At 41.3% G+C, this 23489-nt stretch overlaps 2 protein-coding genes across 4 annotated transcripts in view; both read right to left on the reverse strand.

Annotated features, from left to right (window-relative positions):
- The window catches only part of VWC2L (von Willebrand factor C domain containing 2 like), a 133781-nt gene extending 131306 nt beyond the window's left edge, over positions 1-2475 (reverse strand). For 2 of the 3 annotated variants that reach the window (XM_030579563.1, XM_030579561.1), the window contains exon 1: positions 1967-2475. The gene's annotated coding sequence lies outside the window, so the exon portion shown is untranslated. Of the gene's footprint in view, positions 1-892; positions 958-1966 lie in introns of those variants that run through there. The other variant, XM_030579562.1, reaches the window with a different exon arrangement.
- Positions 2469-23489, reverse strand: part of SPAG16 (sperm associated antigen 16) — an 844823-nt gene continuing 823802 nt past the window's right edge. The window contains 1 exon segment of the mRNA XM_030579560.1: positions 2469-3365. Coding sequence (XP_030435420.1) covers positions 3190-3365 — 176 coding nt within the window. The 3' untranslated portion in view covers positions 2469-3189.

Genomic DNA, 23489 nt, shown 5'->3' on the forward strand with positions numbered 1-23489 from the left:
TTCACTCAAATGCTGACTTACACTGATGACTAATGTTTGCTTTTATCTATTTGTACAATTGGGTCGTCTGACACAAAAAGAAGTGGAATGATTGCCTGCAATCGCATAGTGAGTGGGTAATTCACTGGGGCTGAATGCAGGATTGGAACTGTTCCTTTCCTTTTGCTGTAACCACTACCCTGTCTCTGCTACAATACACAGCTCAGTTTCTTAAAATAAAGAGAATAAAGAATCAGGAGACGCCTTAGCAGAAAACACAAAAGGTAAAACAATAATAGTATGAGCTCTGGTCAGATCTGAGCTTCAAAAACAAAAGACAATCTTGTATTTTATTTAGACTTAGAGAGCTGGAATGCAACAGTTTTACAAGTGGCATTTTTGCAGAGAAAGGTAGAGTTGGGCTGAGAACATCTGTCAAGTCTGTAGTTTCTTTCCCCCTATAGTCCAATGTCCTTATTCAGTATTTCTAGACACTGATTTTTTTCCGGGAAACAGTATTCAGATTTGTATTAATTTCCAGCCAGTATTAGTATTTTAAAATGTCTGGCAAGCGCACAGAATTATCGTAATATATTTGTCTCATTAGGTTAGTGACAGTCTCCATTCTAAAACTTAATATGCCATTGCAGCTACGTAAAACACCCAGACCATTTGGCAATGGAGAGTAATACTTAAATGGCCAAGTTGATGATTGACTGATCTGAAAAGGGAGGAAAGCCTGGCCCCGGCCCAGGAAGAATTAGGCAAAAAAAGAAAGACTCAGCATATATTTTCCTGTTACATTATTGTCTGTGTTGTGTGTCACATCACTGCCACCAGTGCACACGTTCTCAATCCTTTTCTAAATGCCATTTGGATGCCAGTGTAATGCCAGCAGAAAAAATAGTCTCACCTGTTTTCAGATAACTGGGCAGGGAATGGCTGTCCTATAGTGAAAGTATTTGTAGGATGACCTCCTGAGGTCCCTTCCAACCCTGAGATTCTATGATAATAGTAGCTGATGACAGAAACTTTTTATGAACTGAAAAATATTAGCTTTATGTTTATTAATAATGAGACATGCAGTTTCTGCTAATAGCATACACACAAATAAATGAATATAGGTATGTGTATTTACACACACACACACACACACACACATCTGTAGAAATGCACACATATTCATACGGATATCTATTTCCTCTTCCCTCAAAAGAAACATTTCTGGTATATTCAGATTTTTGGTGACTATTGATGTTAAATGGTTATATTAATAAAATCCGTCAAAAAGACTGACTCAGGAGAAAGCTATAACCTCACAGGAGAAACTAAAGGATCCTGCTTAAAAAGGCAGCTTTTCTAAAGCTACTATAGAGGGAGACACCAGATATTACACAAGCGTTGTCAAAATCACAAGCTATCCTCTTAATTGAAGTTCCAGATATGTTTTTATCACAAGGGTAATGTACTGTAGTACTGCCTGCAATAGCTGTTATAACATGCTGGGGTTTTTTCTAGCGTGTGATGCACAGAGATAAGTCTGCATCATAGAACTGGAGTAAAGAGTTTTGCCCATCTAGAAGCCACAAGTAGGTATCAATTTTTGAAAGCTCAGGCAAGTGGAGATTTAAGGGGGGAAAAAAACAGCCATCAGGAAAGTAATTGATATTTGAGGTAATGTGAAATGATCCAACCCATCCACGCTTGATGGCCAGGCACTACAAAGGGAAGGGTTACATATAAATCAACGCTGCTTTGGTACAGCCTGTGCTCATCTAAGATGCTCCACAGCAATTTCCAAGCCCCAGCCTAAGGAACGGGAGGGAAACGGACCCGACTGCAGCTCCACTCTGGGGAAGGGTTTCGCCGAGTAAACAAACCCGGCTCCGCTACGAATTAGTTTAACAGTTCAACTTTTTCCTCGTTTCTCGTGACCGGCTAAGTGGGTGAGCGAAGTAGTCTCCCCCAGGGAATCACGGATACTCACCCAGCAGGCTCGGGGTGTACCGCTGCCGGCGGGGCCACAGGCCAAGCTGGGCTCAAAGGTCAGCGACCTGTTAGTGGAAGCAGCTCCTCTGCGTTACATTTCCAGCGCCGAGCCCCGGGCAATCGCTTCCCATCTCGCAGCGGCGGCGCCCCCACGGCAGGGGACGGACGCGTTCGCCCGGTGTTCAGCAGCCCAAGCGAGCAGCAGCTCCGGAGGCGAGGCTGCCTCGCAGCCAGCCAGTCTCCAGCATCGCTCTGGATCTCCGCGGCTCGCCGGCTGCTCCGTTCCCCTCCCCGCGCACTCCGCAGCGGGGCTGGCTTAGGCGGAGCAGCCCCGGCGCAGCAGCCGCCGCAGGCTGGGGGAGCTCAGAGCCAGCCCCGGCTGGAAGGCAGCTGGCACCATCCCCCTTCTGACGCTGCTGCCACCGGGAGCAACTTTCCTCGGGCTTCAACCCTGTAGCCGCGCGGCCGGGCGCATGGTGCCAGCCGCCGGGGTCCCTGCAGCACCGCGGCCAGCGCTCCGCATCCTGCGCCGGGCGCGCTAAGAGCCCTGCCCGGGACTGGCCATTTCCGCCGGGGCCAGGCGCAGCGGCGGAGCCGTGACTACACCCACACGTTAGGAGATCGCACCAGCCCCCTTCCCCGGGCCCGAGCTGCTCGATCCGGAGCCGGGGGGCACTCCCCGATCACACAGCAGCGCTGAGATGTCAGCTCCCCACAGCTACTGGAGGAGGAGGAGGCGGAGATGAGCGGCCAGGGCCTCTCGCAACTCCCCTCTGGCCCGCCGGCATTCAACCCGGTCGCTGCGGGAAAGAGAGAGAAACAGCCCCAGGTTGCTGCATTATTCAAACTTCGGAGCGGATCGCAGGCTAGAATGGGGCGGGGGAGGAAGGTGTGTGGGGTTGGGGGTAGCTGAGCTCTTGTGGTCTCTCGCTGTGTTGCATTCAAACCCGGCCTCCTTGCAATTCGTCTGGGCGGGCATTAGGCGTCATTGTAAAGCCACTTCTCCAGCAGCACCCAAAGGAGAGGTTGTGTGTTCAGAAAGACACACTTCCGCACACAGGGGAAGTCGAGATTTTATTTGGAACAAAGTCATTTCACGCAATGACAGCTTATGGCAAGCAATAAGGGCGAAGGCATTTAGCTGGTGGATGGCTGCTGGCCTGGTGGCAAATCAGTCCCCCAAGGCGCTGAGCCTGCCATGACCCGGACACCGGGGTTCACTCAGCTCCAGAGTAGAAGGGATCCATCCGAACCCCCCGAAAGCAGGTGCTCCGCCTTGTGATCAAAGACAATGCTCTGCACCTCGTCCTCGTGGCCCACCAGGCTGGAAAGCTGCCCCGAGTTGAGTTCCAGAGTCTTCACCGTGCCATCGTTGCTTGCCAGGGCCACGACATGACCTGGAATTCAGAGCAAAGTCATCAAAGTTCTAGAAGGTGACGTGAGGGAGTAGGGTGACCAGATGTCCTGATTTTATAGGGACAGTCCTGATTTTGGGTCTTTTTCTTATAGGTTCCTATTATTCCCCCCCCCACCCATATCCCATCCCATCCAGTCCCGATTTTTCACACTTGCTGTCTGGTCACCCTATAAGGGAGCAAAGTCTGCAGTTGTGAAGGCTGAGGCTGTGGACTCTTGCTTGAAATGCACCCAGATTTAGCAGAAAGCAACATCCATCAATAACAACAGAGGAGATTTCAGAGTGATTAAGTGAAGCTGAGGACCTGGACTTGCTGCTCATTAAATTAAATTAATGGTGATATCTTATCTCCTAGAACTGGAAGGGACCTTAAAAGTTTGTTGAGTCCAGCCTGCTGCCTTCATTAGCAGGACCAAGTACTGATTTTGCCCCAGTTTCCTAAGTAGCCCCCTCAAGGATTAAGCTTACAACCCTGGGTTTAGCAGGCTAGTGCTCAAACCACTGAGCTAGTCCTCCCCTTTTGGGAAGGCATCTATTCTCTTTTTATTTTGGTTCAATAATTTAGGGCCAGATTCTGATATTCTCGCTGAGAAGCACTTTAGCTCACAGGTAATTTAACTCCAATCAGTCTGCACTCCTGGATTAAGATGCCATATCACCTAAAAGAACCAGACTCCATGACATTAATGTTGATATTTCCAGCATAATAAATTAAGGTGCCTAGGTGAGTTTAGGTGTCTAAATTCCATTGAACTTTAGCAGGAGTTGAGCACATAACTCCCTTAGGTTCCAGTGAAAACTCTCAGCCTAATTAAACAGTTAATATAGAAGTGGACACAGCAGTTAAAGGGAGTAGGGGGAAGGTTTTAGAAAGTCCAAAGCTTCCTTGCACTTATTTATAAAACTAGCAGCCTCTTATCAGTCGAAACAAGCCCAGTATGTGTTTATAAGTTTATTATTTTGCAGTTTAAATAAAAAGCATGGCTAACAGCTGGTAAGTGATACATTGAATCACCCCTTATTTTCTCAGCCATCAGATGAGAGAATCTCTCTGCTTCGAAATTAACTGCAATAATCAGGATCTTCACATATGTCCGTACCCACACAACAATAACAATACACCCCCCCCCAAAAAAAAATCAATACATTCATTTCAAAGCAGATATGGTCTGCTCAACAAAGCCATCATTGTATTTCAAGTCATGATTTTGGTCAAACACCTTTAGCTATTAGAGGCAGGTTCAATATACCCTCAGAATGATTATGGCCCTTTTTATGTATCGTACTTTTTTCTTCCCCTGAAAGCAAAGACATATCACCCACAGAAGCTAAATTAATGCTGACATTGACAAAGTCAATGTGGTATTGAAGCAAAAGTTTTTGAGGAAGAATAGGGAAAACAGGGCCAAGTGTTGCCACAGCTACTCCATGAATAACTGATCAGGACTTACGACCAAACAAGTGTGTGGGAAGAATCTGGCCCAAAAGAAAATGTAATGTTAATGATGCTGAAGCCACAAGGTCTTGTGTATCAGAATCTGATGTAAATTTTATCCTGGAAATATATTGTCCATCCTTTCAGAATAATTCACGACAATGATGTCTCTTGTTATGCTCACCACAATAGGATGGCTTCATTTGACAGCGCGTGAGGTAAACAAATGCCATTTTCTCCATGTATCAAGTGAAACATTTTGGCAAAATAATCTCAAAAATGCATTGAGAACATTAAATCACAGTATTAGAGGGGTAGCCATGTTAGTCTGGATCTGTTAGTCTATAAGGTGGCACAGGACTCTTTGCTGCTATTAAATCACAGGTTATGCCTGGAGTGGTCATGGCTATTTGTACAAGAGATGGAAGTATGGAAGTAGAGGTAACCATGATAAATCTGCTTTATTTGCAAACCTTTATAACTACCGGGCTTCTTCATCTAAAACAAAGCCTGACACAGCAAAGATCTGTAGGATGGATTAGGGTGTCCAAAGCACCAGATGCGAATATTTATTATAAATGCTCTTTTAGCAAGTCTTTGCTGACGAAAGCATTACATATGGATTTCACTTGCAATCAGACTCTATGGGCAATTGCTGGGAGGTTTTCCCTAAGAGGCAAAAAAAAAAAAAAAAAAGGCTTTTAGCTCAGAGTCTTAACACTGAAACAGCTGGGTAGGGAGTTAATGTCACGTTTCATCTTTTTAAAACTGTAACAAATGCATATATTCAAAAGAGAGAGGATTTGGACAGTCCCAGTTAACGTTAGGAAAGTAAAATCAATCCAAATTGAGATCTGAAACAATAAACATTTGTTTAGTTAAAATTCTCGCTGACTACTGTACATGGGGAAAAGGACAGGCCCTAACAGTGCATCTTTATAACCTTTGCCAGCTAAATCATATGCCTGAAAGAAACAGATAGTTATGTTATTTGATTGGGGCACGTGAATAACTGAAAATGATAGTAAAATATAGTAACAACCAGCTAGCTGGTGTAGTAGTGATCAAAGAAGTATGTGTCTGATAGCTAGTACTCTCTGGGAAAGATGTTTGCAGGGGAAGTAAGTATTGGTGGAGAATGGTCTTTTCACACACATTCAGTGGTAGCCAATTTATGGTGCATTACTATTGTGAACTATGAATAAAGCAACTTATTTGCTCTGTAGCAGAAGAGTGTGTGAGTGAATGTGTGAGTGAGTGAAACAGCAAATGGGGAAGAGAAGGCACATAATGGGAATGTCTCGTTTTCGTTACCCTTTGTGTCAACACTGATCTACTTGCTCATGATGATTTGCTGATTACAAAGTAAATTTACTCCCTCCTTCCTGCCAAAACGAGTTTTTTCTTGTTTTGAAGAGAAAACAAATTGCATTTTATTGCTGATCAAAATGTTCTCCAATCAGAAAACCACACAAAAACGATTACATGATTATCATGTAAAAATCTACTTACAACTGGTGTTTTTACAAAGCACGCTTATCTGTACATTAACAAAGGCATTTTGATGTAGCACTCATGGGAGGGGAAAAATATGGCATACAGTGCAGCTCTACAGAGTCTATGGGCCAAATGCTCAACTACTGTAAATCTCCACTGCTGTATTGAAGTCTATAGAACTATACTAATTCACATCAGCTGAGTATCTGTTCTATGGTGTAGAAGCTGCAAAGCATCAAGATTGAGGTCAACATGTAATGCCAGGGAAGACCCCAGAGAGTTCAAACCATTTGCAAGGCCTTTGTTGGAGCCACACTGCTACAGGCTTACCCACAGCACTGGGCACACAGCTAGCAAAGGTGCACCACTGCCTCTGGTTGACCCATGACCAATCCTGAACCCTCGCCTCCTCAGTCTGTGAGGCAGGAGGAATGACTAAGCAGGTCTTCATGGGGCCCTATCTACAGTATAAGCTTAGCACTGATGCAGCTAAATTGCTGTTGGCCATTCTTGGAATACAGGTACTAATGTTTCTAATGTAGACATGCCGACTCACCTGAGGTGGCCTGTTACTCTCTCAGAGCAGTGTAAGCTACAAGGTAATTTGCATCACAAAGTACTCTGTAAGTGGCTATGTAAATATGGCATCTTCCTACTCAGCAGATCTGATACCTCTGCATACTCAGAACCATTTCTGCTGACATTAATGACAAAAATAAGCCTGTACTGTTTTACTACTGCTGAGCCAACACAGTTAAGAGAATGAGCTGGATTCTATTCCTGCTTATGCATCATCAACAGGAATTGTTAATAAATTTCAGGCTGTTACACTTGTGCAACCCCGTTGCCAATAATGGGTCACAGGGGTGTCATCCTTTGTTCCTCTGGATCCTTATTACAGGTGATGATGCGTAAGAAGGAAAGGACCCAGCTTGATTTTGAGATCCCAACGTCAGGAAGCAGGGCTGACAAAGATGAACAGAAAGCAACTGAGCATGTGGCAGGACTGTGCACACTTATTTTTGCCTTCATCAGCAGTAATACTCCTGGACAGATGGAGGATACGGGATTGGCAGCAAGACAGTCAATGGCAGTAGAGTACTGGCACTGGGGATGTGCTAGGAGTAATATGGCTCCAAAAGGGGCACTGCAAGATACTTTGAGACCTATGGGGTCCTTTATGGGTATTACCACTAGGCAGGTTTTCATGACATGGTGGCAAAAATGCCTGAACTCCGTCTCACTCACATCCAGGCACTCACTCCACTGTTCCTGCTAATGCAGTTACACTGTTCCTGCCTGTGACTGGAACAGGGCTGGCTCCAGACACCAGCTAAAGAAGCAAGTGCTTGGGGCGGCCAATACCAAGGGGCGGCATTCTGGTCGCTATTGGGGTGGCACGTCGGGGTCTTTGGTGGCAATTCGGCGGCAGGTCCCTTAGTCCCTCTCGGAGCAAAGGACCTGCCGCCGAAGAGTGGAGTGGCGCTATCACACTGCTGCGTCTTTATTTATTTATTTTTTTGCTGCTTGGGGTGGCAGAAAACCTGGAGCCGACCCTGGACTGGAATATGGGTAATTTTTCTGGTTCAGCTGACAGGTGTTAGCACCAATGTGAATCATTGTGCAGACAGAAGGCCACAGGAGATGGGCCTGTTTTTATGACCATGTTAGTTATACTTGCTTCTTGCTTTACAGTGGAAAAAATGCAAGAAGCCATCAGAGGTCATAACGGTGGGATATATTCATAACATTCCCTATTGCTTATGTGTTTGGTATCTGTTGTGTCTGTTCCTTCCTTCTCTACTGGCCAGCAGCATAGAACTGAATTCCCTTATACAGGCCACACAAGGGCTAGAGGCCTATATATAATGTGTGAGAGGCTATGACTGTATGGTCACATTTCCTCTCTGTTCTTCCTGGGCTTTTTCTGAGTGATTAGGGCCTTCTGATCCTTTCCCCCAAATGCAGAGTAAGGGAGCGGAGCATATGGCCACCGCAGCTGAATTAGCGATCTCCACACTGTTCCCAAATTCCAGTGTCCTACAAGCAAAGAGCTGTTCTTGGACTCCAGTTCTAAGCTCCTGCATGGTAGCTTGTCATGCTGCCATTTACAGATTAGCCAAGAACTTTATTTCAGACACTGATTAATTACAAGCATAATCCTGAAGGTTTGGCCAGATATATACCTGAACAATGATAAAATCCTGAAGATCATTGCAATTCTCCCCTTGCCCTCTTACCAACATTGCCCTTTTAGAAAGACTGCATATACAAAACATATCCCAGGTGTTCTCTCTTGAGAATAGAGGTGCAATATCAAAAGATGTTATAACTTTATTTTATGGGCCAGACCTCATCTGGTGTAAATCAGTGTAGGTCTATAGCCATTGATGGAGTTATGCTGATTTATACCAGCTGAGGATCTGGCCTTATAACTTTAGGAATATGTGTAAGATTCTGGAGCTAGAGACATTTTGTAGACATATGATACTAAGAGACCAAATTCTGATCTTTCTTGCACTGAGGCAAATGAAGAGTAACTCCAGTGAAGTTTATGCCCTGGGATAAAACCAATATGAGTCCAATGTCGTGGCCATTATATGTTTAACTACATCTGATTTTAAGTTCTACAGAAGCAGGGATCTGTATTTTATTTCCTTGACTATGAAGAGCCATAAACACCTATGGTGCTAAGTAAATAATAATAACAATAATGAAACCACATCATGTAAATATAGTATAAAATCCATCTCATAATATGAATTGTTGGCTACATCTAAAATAGTGCTGAAATGTTGAAGCAGTTTAATTTAATTTGTTACTGCATGACAGATTTCTTCAGAACACAAAACTAGACAAGATTAATTTGCTGGGCTGATAAAGCCAAATTACCTAGGGTAGAGGGAACAAGACCTGTACTTGTCAAAGGACAAAAAAATTGACAATTCATATTCCAGGAGATCCTAATAGAAATCATAGCAATGATTACCAGCTGTCTTTGTAAAATGAATTCAGAGCAAAGCTCTGCCAAGGCAACATTAGGCAATGCTTTACGACACTATGTATTCAAGTATCCATAAACAATGCTATTTGTGCAATGGAATAGCCTAAAAAGCAGACTGTTTTACTGATATTTGGCTTTGACACTTGATAAATCATGTTGACCGAAGCCTTTGATTTTTTGTTATTAAAGGAACAAGTCACAATCCCAAAGGCTGTTTTGCAGTTAATGTATCAAACAGAAACTGAGCTCGCCATAGAAAACACTCCAACCGATTTAACCTAATTTGTTTTCTACTTCCCTACTAAATCCTGCTATAGGCTTAGGCTATTATGGCTAAATGTCCATGTCAAACCAAAGACAAATGAAGGCCTGGTTGATTGGAATCATAAGATAATACTTTTGTCGAAACACTGATTTTTTCTTCAGGCAAATGAATGTAGAAATTATGCCTCTAATTTAATTATTGAATACTCTGAATGTTTCTGTTTTAGCAGGACCAAGCTGCCTAGTGCCTCTACAGAATTTTGGTAGCATGAATGCCAAAAAACTCTAATCAATGCCACACACAAATCAATCAAACAACCTACTATTTAATGTTTCCTATTAGATTGAGACATCAGTGCTGATAAAGTAGAATATAAATAACATTATTTCTGTCTTTAATTCAATTATTTCTGTAGACCCAATATTAACTCTTTGGCTTAGTTGTGGAACAGAACAAGAAATGCATAAAAGATCATGTTAAAATCTCCTTCAGCCTTTATTCATATAAAAAGTCAATACTTATATTGACTATTCATGAAAATGAAAAATACCTGACTTGGATCATTCCTTCTAATGAAAGAAGGAGGAAATACAAATAATTATATTTCTCATTGAAAACAAACCAAGAGCAACAGTTTTCCCAATTTAACACCACCAGCTCCTCTTAAAACTGTAGGCAAAGCATTCTTCAAAGAAACTAAACCAGCCACTTCATATTTCATTCAAATTACAGGTGTCTTGCATGAATTTTAGCTATTTTTGTTTATCATAACTGCACAGGAAGAAGCCTGAAACTATTATGTGTAGCATAGATGAAATAACATATCATAGAAAGAAAGCAAAGCTTTGGTCAGTATGACAATGATTTTTATACACATCAGAACCAATTCAAAGCAATTTGCCGGGATCAATATGAATAGACAGAAATGCTTCTCAGCATTTATTACCTGTGGAGGGAATTATTGATTACCTCCATTGATTTCTTCTAGGTATGTGGAGAGGCATCTGTTGTTTTTCTAGAAAGATGCCTCAAAATGAAAAGTATCAAGAAACTACTTATATTTTAAGGATTTACCTTAATGGCTCAACCGGTGCCATTACTCAGGACTTTGCAACCCCATTCAAAGAGAGGTGAAATGTAATTTAGCTTATTTTTAGCACATGATCGTTAGTCAATATAACGTATTGTAAGAGAAGTTGTTTTGAAACCTTACCTGCAACTCATCTTTTAATGTACACATTGTGCCAAATATGTCCCCTTTGTGCCAAATATGTCCCCTTTGTATAGCATTTTGTGAAAAGCATATGGTAAAACAGGGGAGAAAAGGAAGAGGCTAAATTCCTTGCTGATGTAAATAGCTGAAATTTCACTGAAGCCGATGGAGCTACAACAATTTACATCACTATTATTATATCGTATATTACAATAGTGGCTATAGGACGCAATCACTGATTGGGCCTCCATTGTGCTAAGCCCTGTGGGAAAAAAAAAGATGGTCTCTTACCCAGTTTGCAAACTAACTCAAAGACTAGAAACAACAGGTAGCCAATGGATCGGGGAGTTCAAAGGAAATTGGGACAACTGTAAATGTAATAAGCTGTGGTCAGACTGCCTACCCATTGCCAAATGCCTGGTAGGCATCATGGGAGGAGGAAAGGACTTGGCTCTAAATGTACAGATCCCTACCTGCTGTGAAGCGGAGGAGCTGATAGAAGCCAATTTACATCAGCTGAGGATCTAGCCCACAAAGTTTAAATTTAGTGTGAACTCACACAAGCACTTATTTTGGGAACTTTGGGGGAATAGGAATTGATGGAAGGGAAGGCATCCACACACACCAGTGACTTTACAGGCAAATGTTGGAGGACTAAGCTCAGTCAGAGTAGATAAAATGTTTAACAGCTGTTGGAAAGTGTGATTGTAGTGGCTGTAGATAAAATTGTTCATTACTGTCATGCCACGCAGAACGTTATTTACCAAGCAACTGATTTGCACCATATGAAAGATGTTTTATATATGTTTTTGTTCTATAAACAGCTTTCAACAAATACAGTAATTATTTCTTGTCTTCCAAACATAAACTATGTTTTGCCTAGGAATGCATTTCTTTGACATTGCTATAATTCCTAAACTCTAGCAGCACATGAATAAATCCTTTGAAACAATTGTCTCTTGCTAGTAACAGCACATACCTGTTCCCCTCATCCACACAGAGCTTTTAGTTAATTTTTTCACAAGGTGGAATGAAGAAGAATGTTCTCAAGAAGGTGCTAATTCATATGGAATAATTTACAAAATATTATAGTAATTCAGTCCAACATAATTGGGAAAGAAAGAAAGAAAGAAAGAAAGAAAGAAAGAAAGAAAGAAAGAAAGAAAGAAAGAAAGATCTTGCTGACACAGCGAATGGTTTTTAATGAGTTATTACTGAATGGACACTTAGTTCCTGTTAAGAAATCACTGATTTTTCTCTCAGGACTACCTATGTCAAAGACGCTACACATCTGGCAATGTGCATTAGGAAAAATTACCATTATCTACAAGCACTTAAATTCCTGAGTCATTTTATTCATGCAAAATGTCCCATTGAATTCAATGCAATTACTCACATGCGTAATATTTGCAGGATCAGGGCCTTACTTTGCAAAGAGAGAAGTTTTATTGTGATTCCGTATTTTTTATTGTTTTCAGAGAAACCAACTTCAAAACAGCATAAAGGGAGGAGACAATCAACAGAAAGAAAAGAATAGAAATACACAGAGCCCAGGCTCAGGAAGGTACTTAGGGCCTAACTTTAAGCACACAAGTTGTGGTAGGGGCTTCCTATGATGGACAGATACACTTTTATTTGGTTCTTTAATAGGACCGAAAGCCTTGTAAGAGGAAATTTGGCTTTTTATGTTGACTCAGGGTATATAATGGCAGGACACAGATTTACTAGACTCAACTATTGAAGGAAGAGAACTGTAACAGGAATTGAAGCCAGAGAAAAAAAGACTTGTAGGCAAATTCCTCAATAGAAATTTAGGAATGTGGAGGGGGCTTTTAGTGAAGCATAGAATGATCCACATTGTCGCAGTGATGGGTCATCAGGATAGAGTGATGGTGCTGCATCAGAACTGGTGACATGGATTCCACATCAGCTGATTGTATTTCAGTCCCTTTGGAAGGAGGGTTGTCCCTAGCAACAAATGGGCTTACTATAGGATCTGTCCACAAGCCTTTAGTTTTTGGAGAGTAAGGGATCTGGTCGGCGTGTGGCAAATTGAAATGGAGCACACTATTGAGCTGTGATTATTCTTCCGTACGGAAAACTTGACCTAGATGGAGAGGCATTCTTCCCAAAGCTCAAACAGTTCTCAGAACTTGACAAATTGCTTTTTGGTTAAAAAAAAAAAATCACTGGGAAGTTACTCTAAGCAGAGAAAGCAGGTATCTGATAGGAGAAAATCCTTTATCTAAAGAGTCTTACAAAAGATTTTATAAGATCCTGGACAATTAGTGTACAGTTATTTTTCAGCTAAACATGAATTTGCTTAAATTAGATTTTACTTGGCCTTTTGGTGGTATTTAGTGTTTTCGAACTGGTTGCTTCTTGAAATGAAAAAGAAAAAGAAAAAGAAAACAAAGTGGTATGTGTTGGAGGACTGTTTTTAGGTGTCATTATTTCATTATCTTTTCTATCCAGAAAAACAAATTGTATTTGCATCTAGTAGAAATAGCTTTGTCTAAATATCAGTTATATATATTTATATATGTGCACGTATGTTCACCTGTGCAACTGAGTTTATTAGGATATAAGATTAAGTACATGGCAGATGGCATTCTGGTAAACCGTGGAAGGATAATTAACTTTGCTTAGAATTTCCTAACAGCAGGTAATTGAAGAGAGCAAACATACGTGAGGATTTATAGTCATTTATGTTTAGTTTGTGTAAGTGTTTGGGGTAGAATAGCTGGTACTCTTCTAGTACAAGGAGGGTAGTCTCATGGAGAAAATAAAAAGTGCACTGTTGAGAAAATAGGGTGGAATATGATCCATTAATGAACTACACCACGGGTCGGCAACCTTTCAGCAGTGGTGTGCCGAGTCTTCATGTGTACACTCTAATTTAAGGCTTCGCGTGCTGATAATACATTTTAACGGTTTTTAGAAGGTCTGTCTGTAAGTCTATAATATATAACCAAACTACTGTTATATGTAAAGTAAACAAGGTTTTCAAAATGTTTCAGAAGCTTTATTTAAAATTAAATTAAAATGAAGATCTTATCAGTTTAGTGTAATCCTTGCCCTTTTTCTTGATGAGTTTTCCAACGTCGGGCACGTATTTGGATACTTTAAGCTGCACATGGGCTTCTGAGTGATCAGTTATTAACTGGCTGGAACCCCAGATCAGCAGCTGAGGTGAGTGGAGCTGGTTGCTGGTAGGGCTGAGCAAGGCCGGAGGCCTGGACCCTGTCTGGCAGGGGGCCTGCGCTGGAACTCCAACCAGAAGCAAGGTGAGTGGGCTGCAGTGGGGACTCCAGCTGGCAAGAGGCCAGCAGCGGGAACCCCAGAGCGGCAGCAGGCTGAGCAGCTCAGCCCACCCTGGCTCTGGAGTTTCTGCCGCTGGCCCCTGTCAGCTGGGGTCTCAGCCCGCTGCCAGCCTGCAGTTCCTTCACCCAGGCCAGCAGCGGGCGCTGAGTGGGACCGGCAGTGGAACCCCGGCTGGCAAGGGGCCAGCAGTGGGAACCCCAGAGCAGTGGCGGGCTGAGCCACTCAACCCTTGCCGCGTGCCATCAAAAATCAGCTCACGTGCCACTTTTGGCATGCGTGTCGTAGGTTGCCGACCCCTGAACTACACACTGCTTTGTCTCTGATGTTGTCTCTGAGGTCCAGCTGTTCTGGTAGTAACCACAGACAGGAGTTATCCTCAAGCTGAAAAAAATAACAGACCAAGGGCTGGGATATTCAAAGGGACCTAAGGGAGTTGGGCACCCAATTTCCATCAATTTTCAATAGCAGGTATGTGTCTAACCTATCAAAGCACTTTAACAAGGTGAATTTGGAGATGTAAGCTACAGAAGCCATTGAAATAGAGCAAGAAATGGATCATCACAGAAATGAATAGCCTTTAGTTTTTTGATAGTGATTAGTTAGAATTGTACGTCAACTAAGTTGCATTTCACCTGTACAATATCCACTGGTATAAACTAATTCAATCTGTTCCCAAATTGTTATGGTGATGCACGTATACATATAAAGGTGCTGGGTTCAGGTGCATTGAGAAGTAAGAAGTAAGTATTTTTGTGATGGGAGATCTCAACAGAGAAGTAGTGTGGGAGAGTGTCTGCTCTTGCTTTGGGCAACTCAGGAAGATCCCAGGTTCTTTGTATATTGACAGACATGACTGATACCATTTCTGCACACTTGGAGTGAAATATTTGTCTTGGACAGAAAGGTCAGCAGTTTTGTCATGTGCAGACCTGGGGGACTGATAGCCAGACGCTTGAAATTGGCTGTTGTAGCCACTGTAGTGTTACCTCTGTATTTGGCAATCACCACTGGAGTGCTGTGACCGGTTCTGGTGTTCACAATTCAAGAATTGATAAATTGGAGAAGGTCCACAGAGGAGCCACGAGAATGATTAAGGATTGGGAAACATGCCTTAAACTGATAGACTGAAGGAGCTCAATCTATTTAGCTTCACAAAGAGAAGGCTAAGGGATGACTTAAACAGTCTGGAAGTACCTACATAGTGGAACAGAAATTTGATAATAAAGGGCTCTTCAATCTGGCAGAAGAAGATATAACGCAATCCAACGGCTCCAATTTAACAGCAAAGGTAATGAACCATTAGAACAAGAGTACTGGTAAATTCTCCATCACTGGAAATATTTAAATCAAGATTGGACGTTTTTCTAAAAAATATGCCCTAATTCTGACAAGAATCAATTTAGGGAAGTTCTCTGGACTGTGTTATATGGGTCAGACTAGACGATCACAGTGGTCCCCTCTGGCTTTATAATCTGTGAATCTAAACATTGGACTGGCCCAATATACATTGGTAATGATAGCATATTTGTTGGAATATTAATGATATTATGATGCTGAGTCAATGGGAAGAAATATGAAGACATGTCAGAGTAAGGACTCGATCAATAATTGTGGTCTGAGGAATTTCAGAGAATGTGATGTTAATAACATTGCTGCTACAGCCCGCAGGGCAAGGCGATGACAGGAAAATGTCAAATGTTAAAATTCTGCATGAGTGGAAGGTGACTGCGGAAAAGACTAACGATCAGTATAACCTGCTGATCTTCACAAATGAATTAATCATCATAAAATTATCTAAATGAGGTCCTGAGATGAAACTCCATTCGCAGGGACATTTTCCACAATAATTTCTGATCAAGTGGAAAGTAGCCACATTACAGTTCGAGTTAAAGTTGAACCATCACTTTTAATAACAATGTTTATTCTTCTATTAAAATTACACACATGAAATTTCAATTCAAATGAATAAATACTGGATGTTGATCAATACCTTCTCCAAACTGTGTTAGTTAATTCTTTGATATTTCAAGCAGCTTTCCTACAACAATCTGGGAGAAACAAACCCTGATGTGAAACATGTTAGCTAAAACATCTTACCTTACCTTTCTCAGTGTTCTGGGAAACCTAGAATAATGTAAGTGATAGCAAAATACATGTTACAAATTGAAATTTACTCTGGACTTCTTTAGAATTGGGATCCCTGTATATAATTTTTGATGCAAAATGGCCTACACTATTAGAAGTTTCAGAGTAGCAGCTGTGTTAGTCTGTATCCGCAAAAAGAACAGGAGTACTTGTGGCACCTTAGAGACTAACAAATTTATTATGCTCAAATAAATTTGCTAGTCTCTAAAGTGCCACAAGTACTCCTGTTCTTTTTACTATTAGAAGTCAGTATGATGTCCAGCTAAAAGATCAGGGCATTCATATTATTCCAGTTGCAAGACTTCTATTTTTTTTTTAACTAGCCTAATGGGGTTAAATATCTCAATATATAGACACAGATTTTCTGTCACTTCACAATGCAATATTTCTGTTGCGTTTTATAAACAACATAAAGACAGCAAGACATTCAAAAACCTGTCTCTGTCTAATAGAAACACAATTTTGAGAAGCATTAGTAGAATGTAAAATAACCCTCTTTTTATTAATATTCTACTCCTCTCTTTCTTTTTGGATGCCTGCAGTCATTCAATACAAGCCTCTTTGATCCTTCTTTCTTTCTCAAATGATAATATGGATATGCAAGTGGAGTATGAGATCAGGTCAGGATGTAAGTAATGACTTATTTTCCCCATAGATCCCCATATGTGTCATCTGTTCAACCTTATCATTAGTTTAAAGAATGAAGGGCTGGATTTTTAATGGGATTTAGGTACTTTAAGATGCAGACGGGTGCCTAGCAGATTTTTAAAAAGACTTAGGCATCTAACTACCATATTCCCATTGAAATCAATGGGAATTAGACACATAGGCACTTTTGAAAATCCCACTGGGTGCCTAAACACCTTTAAAAATCTGGTCCCCATTAGCCAGTGTCCACTACTGAACTTGGATCTTCATGGCAGAGTGCAGTCATGAAGCCATAGCAACAGTCCATTATTTAAATATATTTGATACTGAAACAGATTGCATCCTTTGCATGAGTTTTGTAGCTCTAACACTAAGGTAATGCACTTTTTGTCTCTACTGTACTTCTTACTGGTTGTAATTAACACCTCCCGCTCTAATACAATTCCCTTGGCTCCTAGAAAAACCTTATAGAGTGCACTGAGCCTAATGAACATTTCAGATATGGCCCTCATGTATGATGAAGGCTGCATGAGATTAAAGTGGAATCAGGTGGTTGAGAGTTGTTCTGCAGGCATGGACGTCAAGCTCAATTTTAGTCTTATAAGAATTTAAACTCGTAATCAGATGCATATAAATGATCTCAGGTGAAAAGGAGTTTGGAAAAAATAATCATTTTGCTTTACCTCACAAGTTGCAACCTTCGCTCCCAAATGTTTTTACCACTGAGTACGCGCATAGAATAATGCACTTGTGTTCTCCTCGGACTGGATCATAGAGAAAGCTGCTGACAAATACGTGTTTTGAGTGCTAATGCTTTTAGTATTCATCTTCCATTTGCATCAAATTAGCTGATGAAACAATTCCATTTTGGCTGTTAAGTTAGTTTGCAAGACCAGAAGTAAATGAATAAAGACGGAGTTTGTTATTCATCAGGTTGATCTTGTGCTTAAGGAATGGAATTGAAATACACAAGACCTTGGTTCAATGTCTGGTTCTGCTACAGATGTCATGTGTGACTTTGGGCAAATAACTTATTCCCCATCTGTAAAATGGGGATAATAATGCTCCCTTTCTCAGAAGCTTTGTCCATTTCTATTGTAAATTATTCAGGGCAGGAACAGTGTCTTATTCTGTTTGTTCAGTATCTAGCACAACAGAGCCCCAATCTGAGTCGAAACGCTGAGGTGCTACTGTAGTACAAATAAATAATAATTGGTTTAAGAGGTTTCTTTAATGTAGATTATTATGAAATGATTGGCACCTAAATGTTTTGCTCTGCAAACAACTAAAATGTGTTTTACCATGATAGTGAAAAAACACAGATTTAGAAACAGGATTTAATAAAATCTTTTCCAGAGAAAAACTTAAACAAAGGCTCCACCCTTAACATAAGCATGTTATTGTCAACAGTGGCACAAGGAGGAACCAGGGAAGGAGATGTGGCTTGTTCTTTTACCTAAATATTCCTACTACTGTCATTTTTCAGGTTTGTCATATTCACTGTCTTGACAGTGCAAACACTACTCTGTAAAATCTGTCAAAGAGGCCAGCTGATTTCTTACATCTTCTGACACTTGCAGCTCTTTAATATCAGGCTGCCAGAACACCTAAGAGAAAGACAGGTGCTTACTTGTTCAGTGCTGTTACTGTGACTACCATCACACATACTTTAATCATTAGCCTTATACTATGAAATTCTGACTTTCATACCCTTGGAGTTCCAGGCTACAAAATGCTACTGGCATAAATCTATCTGATGGGTTAGCTACCTCACTTGCCCATGGAACTATATTTATAAAATGAATCCTTTGTATTTTATGAAGTGTACATTATTTTTCTAAAATTTTCTACTGTGATCTGTTGCTTTCACTGTTGTTTTTTGTAACTCTTTGTTGAATTTATGATACCCATGGGTGAAACTCAGTTGGGTAACAGTCTTCTCTATCTTAAACCAGGGGAGATTAGGCACAGTCATTAGCAACGGGTAGTGCACCAACCCAAGAGTAGCCCTGGAAGGCACTGGACTCAGAGAAACCTCTCTAAGCCACATCCCCTTCCCTGGGTCCTCCTTACACCATGCTTATCAGCAGCACATAGCCACACCTGCTGTGCCAGCTAAGCTCTTCTGGTCAATGAGCGGAAAGGAGAGGGGTAGATTCAAAGCACTATCCATTCCTAACCCAGCTGTTCCAGGAGGGAGTAAGAAGGACCCACTTCTTCCATGGAGGATAGATCCATCAGTGGCTATTAGATTCATAGATTCATAGATTCTAGGACTGGAAGGGATCTCGAGAGGTCATCAAGTTCAGTCCCCTGCCCTCATAGGGCCAAGATGCAACCCCATTCTCTGGGTGTCCCTAAGCCTATGAGTACCAGATCCTAGGACTAGACAACAGGTGATGGATCACTCAATAATTGTGTTGTTCTGTTCATTCCCTATGAAGCATCTGGCTGCTGTTGGAACACAGGATACTGGGCCACTATGATCTGACCCACTGTGGCCATTTTTATGTTCTTATATTTCATGAAACCTTCCACACCTGAATTGTTACCCCATATATTGTATCTGAATTGAATTTTAAGTGCTTTGAAGCAGGCACTGTATATTTTTGTGTGCTCTACAAAATGCTGCATATTTAGCTTTCAGACCCGAATGAATATTATTACAAATACTGAAGCATTTTTCCTTACTGAAATGCAGTAATATCAAGGTATAGCCAGATCAATGATCACAATTCTCAAATTAGTTATTGGGGTGCCACATGCACTTGTTACACACAAGTTCTTTTTCAGGTGGCTACTTAGAGTTAATTAAGAAGATGAAATTGATAAATCACACTCAGAAACTTTATAAGCTTTTGATAACTGTGACAGGGTGCTGATTGAGACGCACTTAGTCAATCCCTGCCACTCCAGCCCCAACCAAGGGGAATGGATTGCGGCTGGTTGGATAGCCCTGTGTCTGCCTGGTAATGGGCAGCACCTGCCAGACTCATTAGCCAGGGCTATAAAGGCTGGCAGGAAGCCGGAAGAAGAGGGATAGAGAAAGCCCAGGCACAGTGGGAGGTGGGAGCGGCCCAGCATGCGCCTCGCCAGAATAACACAGACAAATGTAACTGAAATCATAGAAAAATCAGTATACAGAAGTATAAAAATAAGATAAGTACAGTAAAATGGCTTCCTCCACTGTTCATACTTATAATCTTACATTGTGCATACTTACAACCTTCTGGAGGCCTTTAGAAACAAAGATGGAAGAAAATGTAAGTGGAGATAACCCCAAGAAGAAGGTGATGAGTTAGGCTTCCTGCCTGTCTGTCCCATGTCATCCCTGTGTCCTAACACCAGGCTGGATAACCACATCTTTTATATACCTTTTCCTATTCCACCCACACACGTCTGGGACCATATCTGATGAGGTTTCAGACCCTGCTCATGTGTTGTATTCTGGCTAACCATAGTTAAACTTCTGACCGTTATTACCTCATTTGTGTCAATTAACGTCCCAATAATTTTAATATATCAATGCAGTTAGCTCCATAGTCTCTTTATTGCAAAAGTTCCCTATGAGAAGGGTGACCAGATGTCCTGTTTTTAAAGAGACAGTCCCATTTTTGGGGACTTTTTCTTGTATAGGCGCCTATTACCAGGGCCGTCCTTAGGATTTATGGGGCCCTACGCAGTATTATTAAACTGGTGCCCCTATGCCGGATGGCAGCCCAAGCTCACAGCTTGGTGGGGGAGAGGGAGGGGGAGGAGGGACTTGACAGCAAAGGATAATGAGATGCCCAGCCTGCCGCATGGTGGCGGAGAGTCACAGTTCCCCTCAGAGACTTCCATGCCCTCTCCCTCATGCAGAATGGACATGAAGAAAGTACCTAATTAAAAGCACTAAAATTTGGGAATAAAAAATGTCAATCACAGGTTTTTTGATATGCCCTTGTCATAAACAGATAGCTAAGGGTTAATGTCTCTTTCACCTGGAAAGGAGTGTCAAAAGGCCTTTACCCAACTTAAGGCAATGCTCATGTCTGACCCTGTGCTCAGGGCCCCAGACTTTGACAAGCCATTCCTAGTAACCACGGATGCATCTGAGCGTAGTATAGGAGCAGTTCTCATGCAGGAAGCAACGGATCACAACTTCCATCCTGTCGTGTTTCTCAGCAAAAAACTGTCTGAGAGGGAAGGTCACTGGTCAGTCAGTGAAAAGGAATGCTATGCCATTGTGTACGCCCTGGAAAAGCTATGCCCATATGTTTGGGGATGGCGGTTCCAGCTACAAACTGACCATGCTGTGCTAAAGTGGCTTCATACTGCCAAGGGGAACAACAAAAAACTTCTTCGTTGGAGTTTAGCTCTCTAAAATTTTGATTTTGAAATTCAGCACATTTCAGGAGCTTCTAACAAAGTAGCTGATGCTCTTTCCCGTGAGAGTTTCCCAGTATCCAGTAGTTAAAAAGTGTTCTTAAAATGAAAAAGTCTGTTAGTTATATACTTAGTGGTATATGTAAAGGTGCATGTGCTGTATTAATCTGTTTATTTTAAAGTTCTAGGAGGAAATCGCCGCCAGTGAGGTTCCCCACTGTCTGCAATTTGGGGGGCGTGTCATAAACAGATAGCTAAAGGTTAATGTCTCTTTCACCTGGAAAGGAGTAACCAGAAACACCTGACCAGAGGACCAATCAGGAAACAAGACTTTTTCAAATCTGGGTGGAGGGAAGTTTTGGGTGTGAGTTCTTTGTCCTTTGTCTTGCGTCTGACCCTCTCGGCTATGAGAGTGATTTTTCTATCTCCAGCTTTCTAATCTTCTGTTTCCAAGTTGTAAGTACAAAGATAGGAAGACCATAGGTTTATATGGTTTTCTTTTGTATTTACACGTGTATAGTTGCTGGAATGTGTTAAATTGTATTCATTTTGGATAAGGCTGTTTATTCATTTTTTTCTTTTAAGCAAATGACTCTGTATTTGTCACCTTAATACAGAGAGACCATTTTTATGTATTTTTCTTTCTTCTTATAAAGCTTTCTTTGTTAGACCTGTTGGAGTTTTTCTTTAGTGGGAATTCCAGGGAATTAAGTCTGCAACTCACCAGGGAATTGGTGGGAGGAAGAAGTCAGGGGGAAAATCCCTTTGTGTTAGATTTACTAAGCCTGACTTTGCATACCCTCTGGGTGAAGAGGGAAGTACTTGTGTTTCCACGACTGGAAACGGGGAGGGTGGAGTCCCTCTGTTTAGATTCACGGAGCTTGCTTCTGTGTATCTCTCCGGGAACCCAGGGAGGGAACACCTGGAAGGGAGAAGGGGAGGGAAATGGTTTATTCCCCTTCGTTGTAAGACTCAAGGAATTTGGTCTTTGGGGTCCCCAGGGAAGGTTTTTGGGGGGACCAGAGTGCCCCAAAACACTCTAATTTTTTGGGTGGTGGCAGCTTTACCAGGTCCAAGCTGGTAACTAAGCTTGGAGGTTTTCATGCTAACACCCATATTTTGGACACTAAGGTCCAAATCTGGGAAATATGTTATGACAGCCCTGAAGTTTGTCAGAGATTTATTGGCAAAAACTTCATGGTAAGGGTGAGTCAGCTGTCCTGCTGAATACAACATTACATATAATGGAATACATGATGCAGCTCTTCTCTGTTTTACATTTTCTTCATCAGTATTTCTAAGTTGAATTTATATTTTAAATGTACTCAAATCTTAAGTCAGCATTCCAGTTTACTACATATTTAACTCAGTGAAACAAAGACATTCTTTTAAATTAATCAGAGAGGTTTGGTGTGTTCATAACAATGTTCATTGCTTTTAGAAAAAGGGAACAGTAATTTACTTTGTGTGATCTCCATAACAAGAGACATGGTTATGAAATTTCACCAACTTTAAAAAAAATATGTTTCCAAAGATTTTAGGTATAACAAGGATTTTGTCTTACTGAGGTACTGATTTTGCTGGAGGGTTCTTTTAAAACTAGTTTGTTGGATAGTCAGAAGTAAAGAAAGGGAACTCTTTGTCCAGCTATCTGGAAGGGAAGGACTGTTGTCCCTTTAAGGGCTCTCTTCAGTGGGGAGTGAGGGGAGAGGTGGTGAACGGATGGACAGAAAGGACAGGAAGACTTGGAAGCATTTTTTTTTAACTATGGTAATTAAAATGTGTATTTTAGATAAGGGAGGTCTTTTGAAGGATTTATTTAAAAAACTATGTCTGAAGATCCACCCATTTAAGGCTAAAGATGATTGTGCATCTAAAACTCTATGCAAGCATTTTTTAGAAATGTGATTTTATAATCTTCACCAGCTCACTAATGAAATATTTTTAAAGCAAATTTTAAACTAAGGTCCTGTAGACCGACATGTTCTGTGTAAATATTACATTAATGCACAACTGTTTTTGTCAGTAAAGTCAGAAACTGACAGTATAAAAATTTATTTGGGCATAAGCTTTCGTGGAATCTGATGAAATGGGTTCTAGTCCACAAAAGCTTATGCCCACATAATTTGTTAGTCTTTGAGGTGACACAAGGACTCGTCCTTGTTTTTGCTGATACAGACTAACATGACTACCACTCTGAAACCTGTC

This window comes from Gopherus evgoodei, chromosome 11, assembly GCF_007399415.2.
Source record: "Gopherus evgoodei ecotype Sinaloan lineage chromosome 11, rGopEvg1_v1.p, whole genome shotgun sequence".
Classification (NCBI taxonomy): domain Eukaryota; kingdom Metazoa; phylum Chordata; order Testudines; family Testudinidae; genus Gopherus; species Gopherus evgoodei.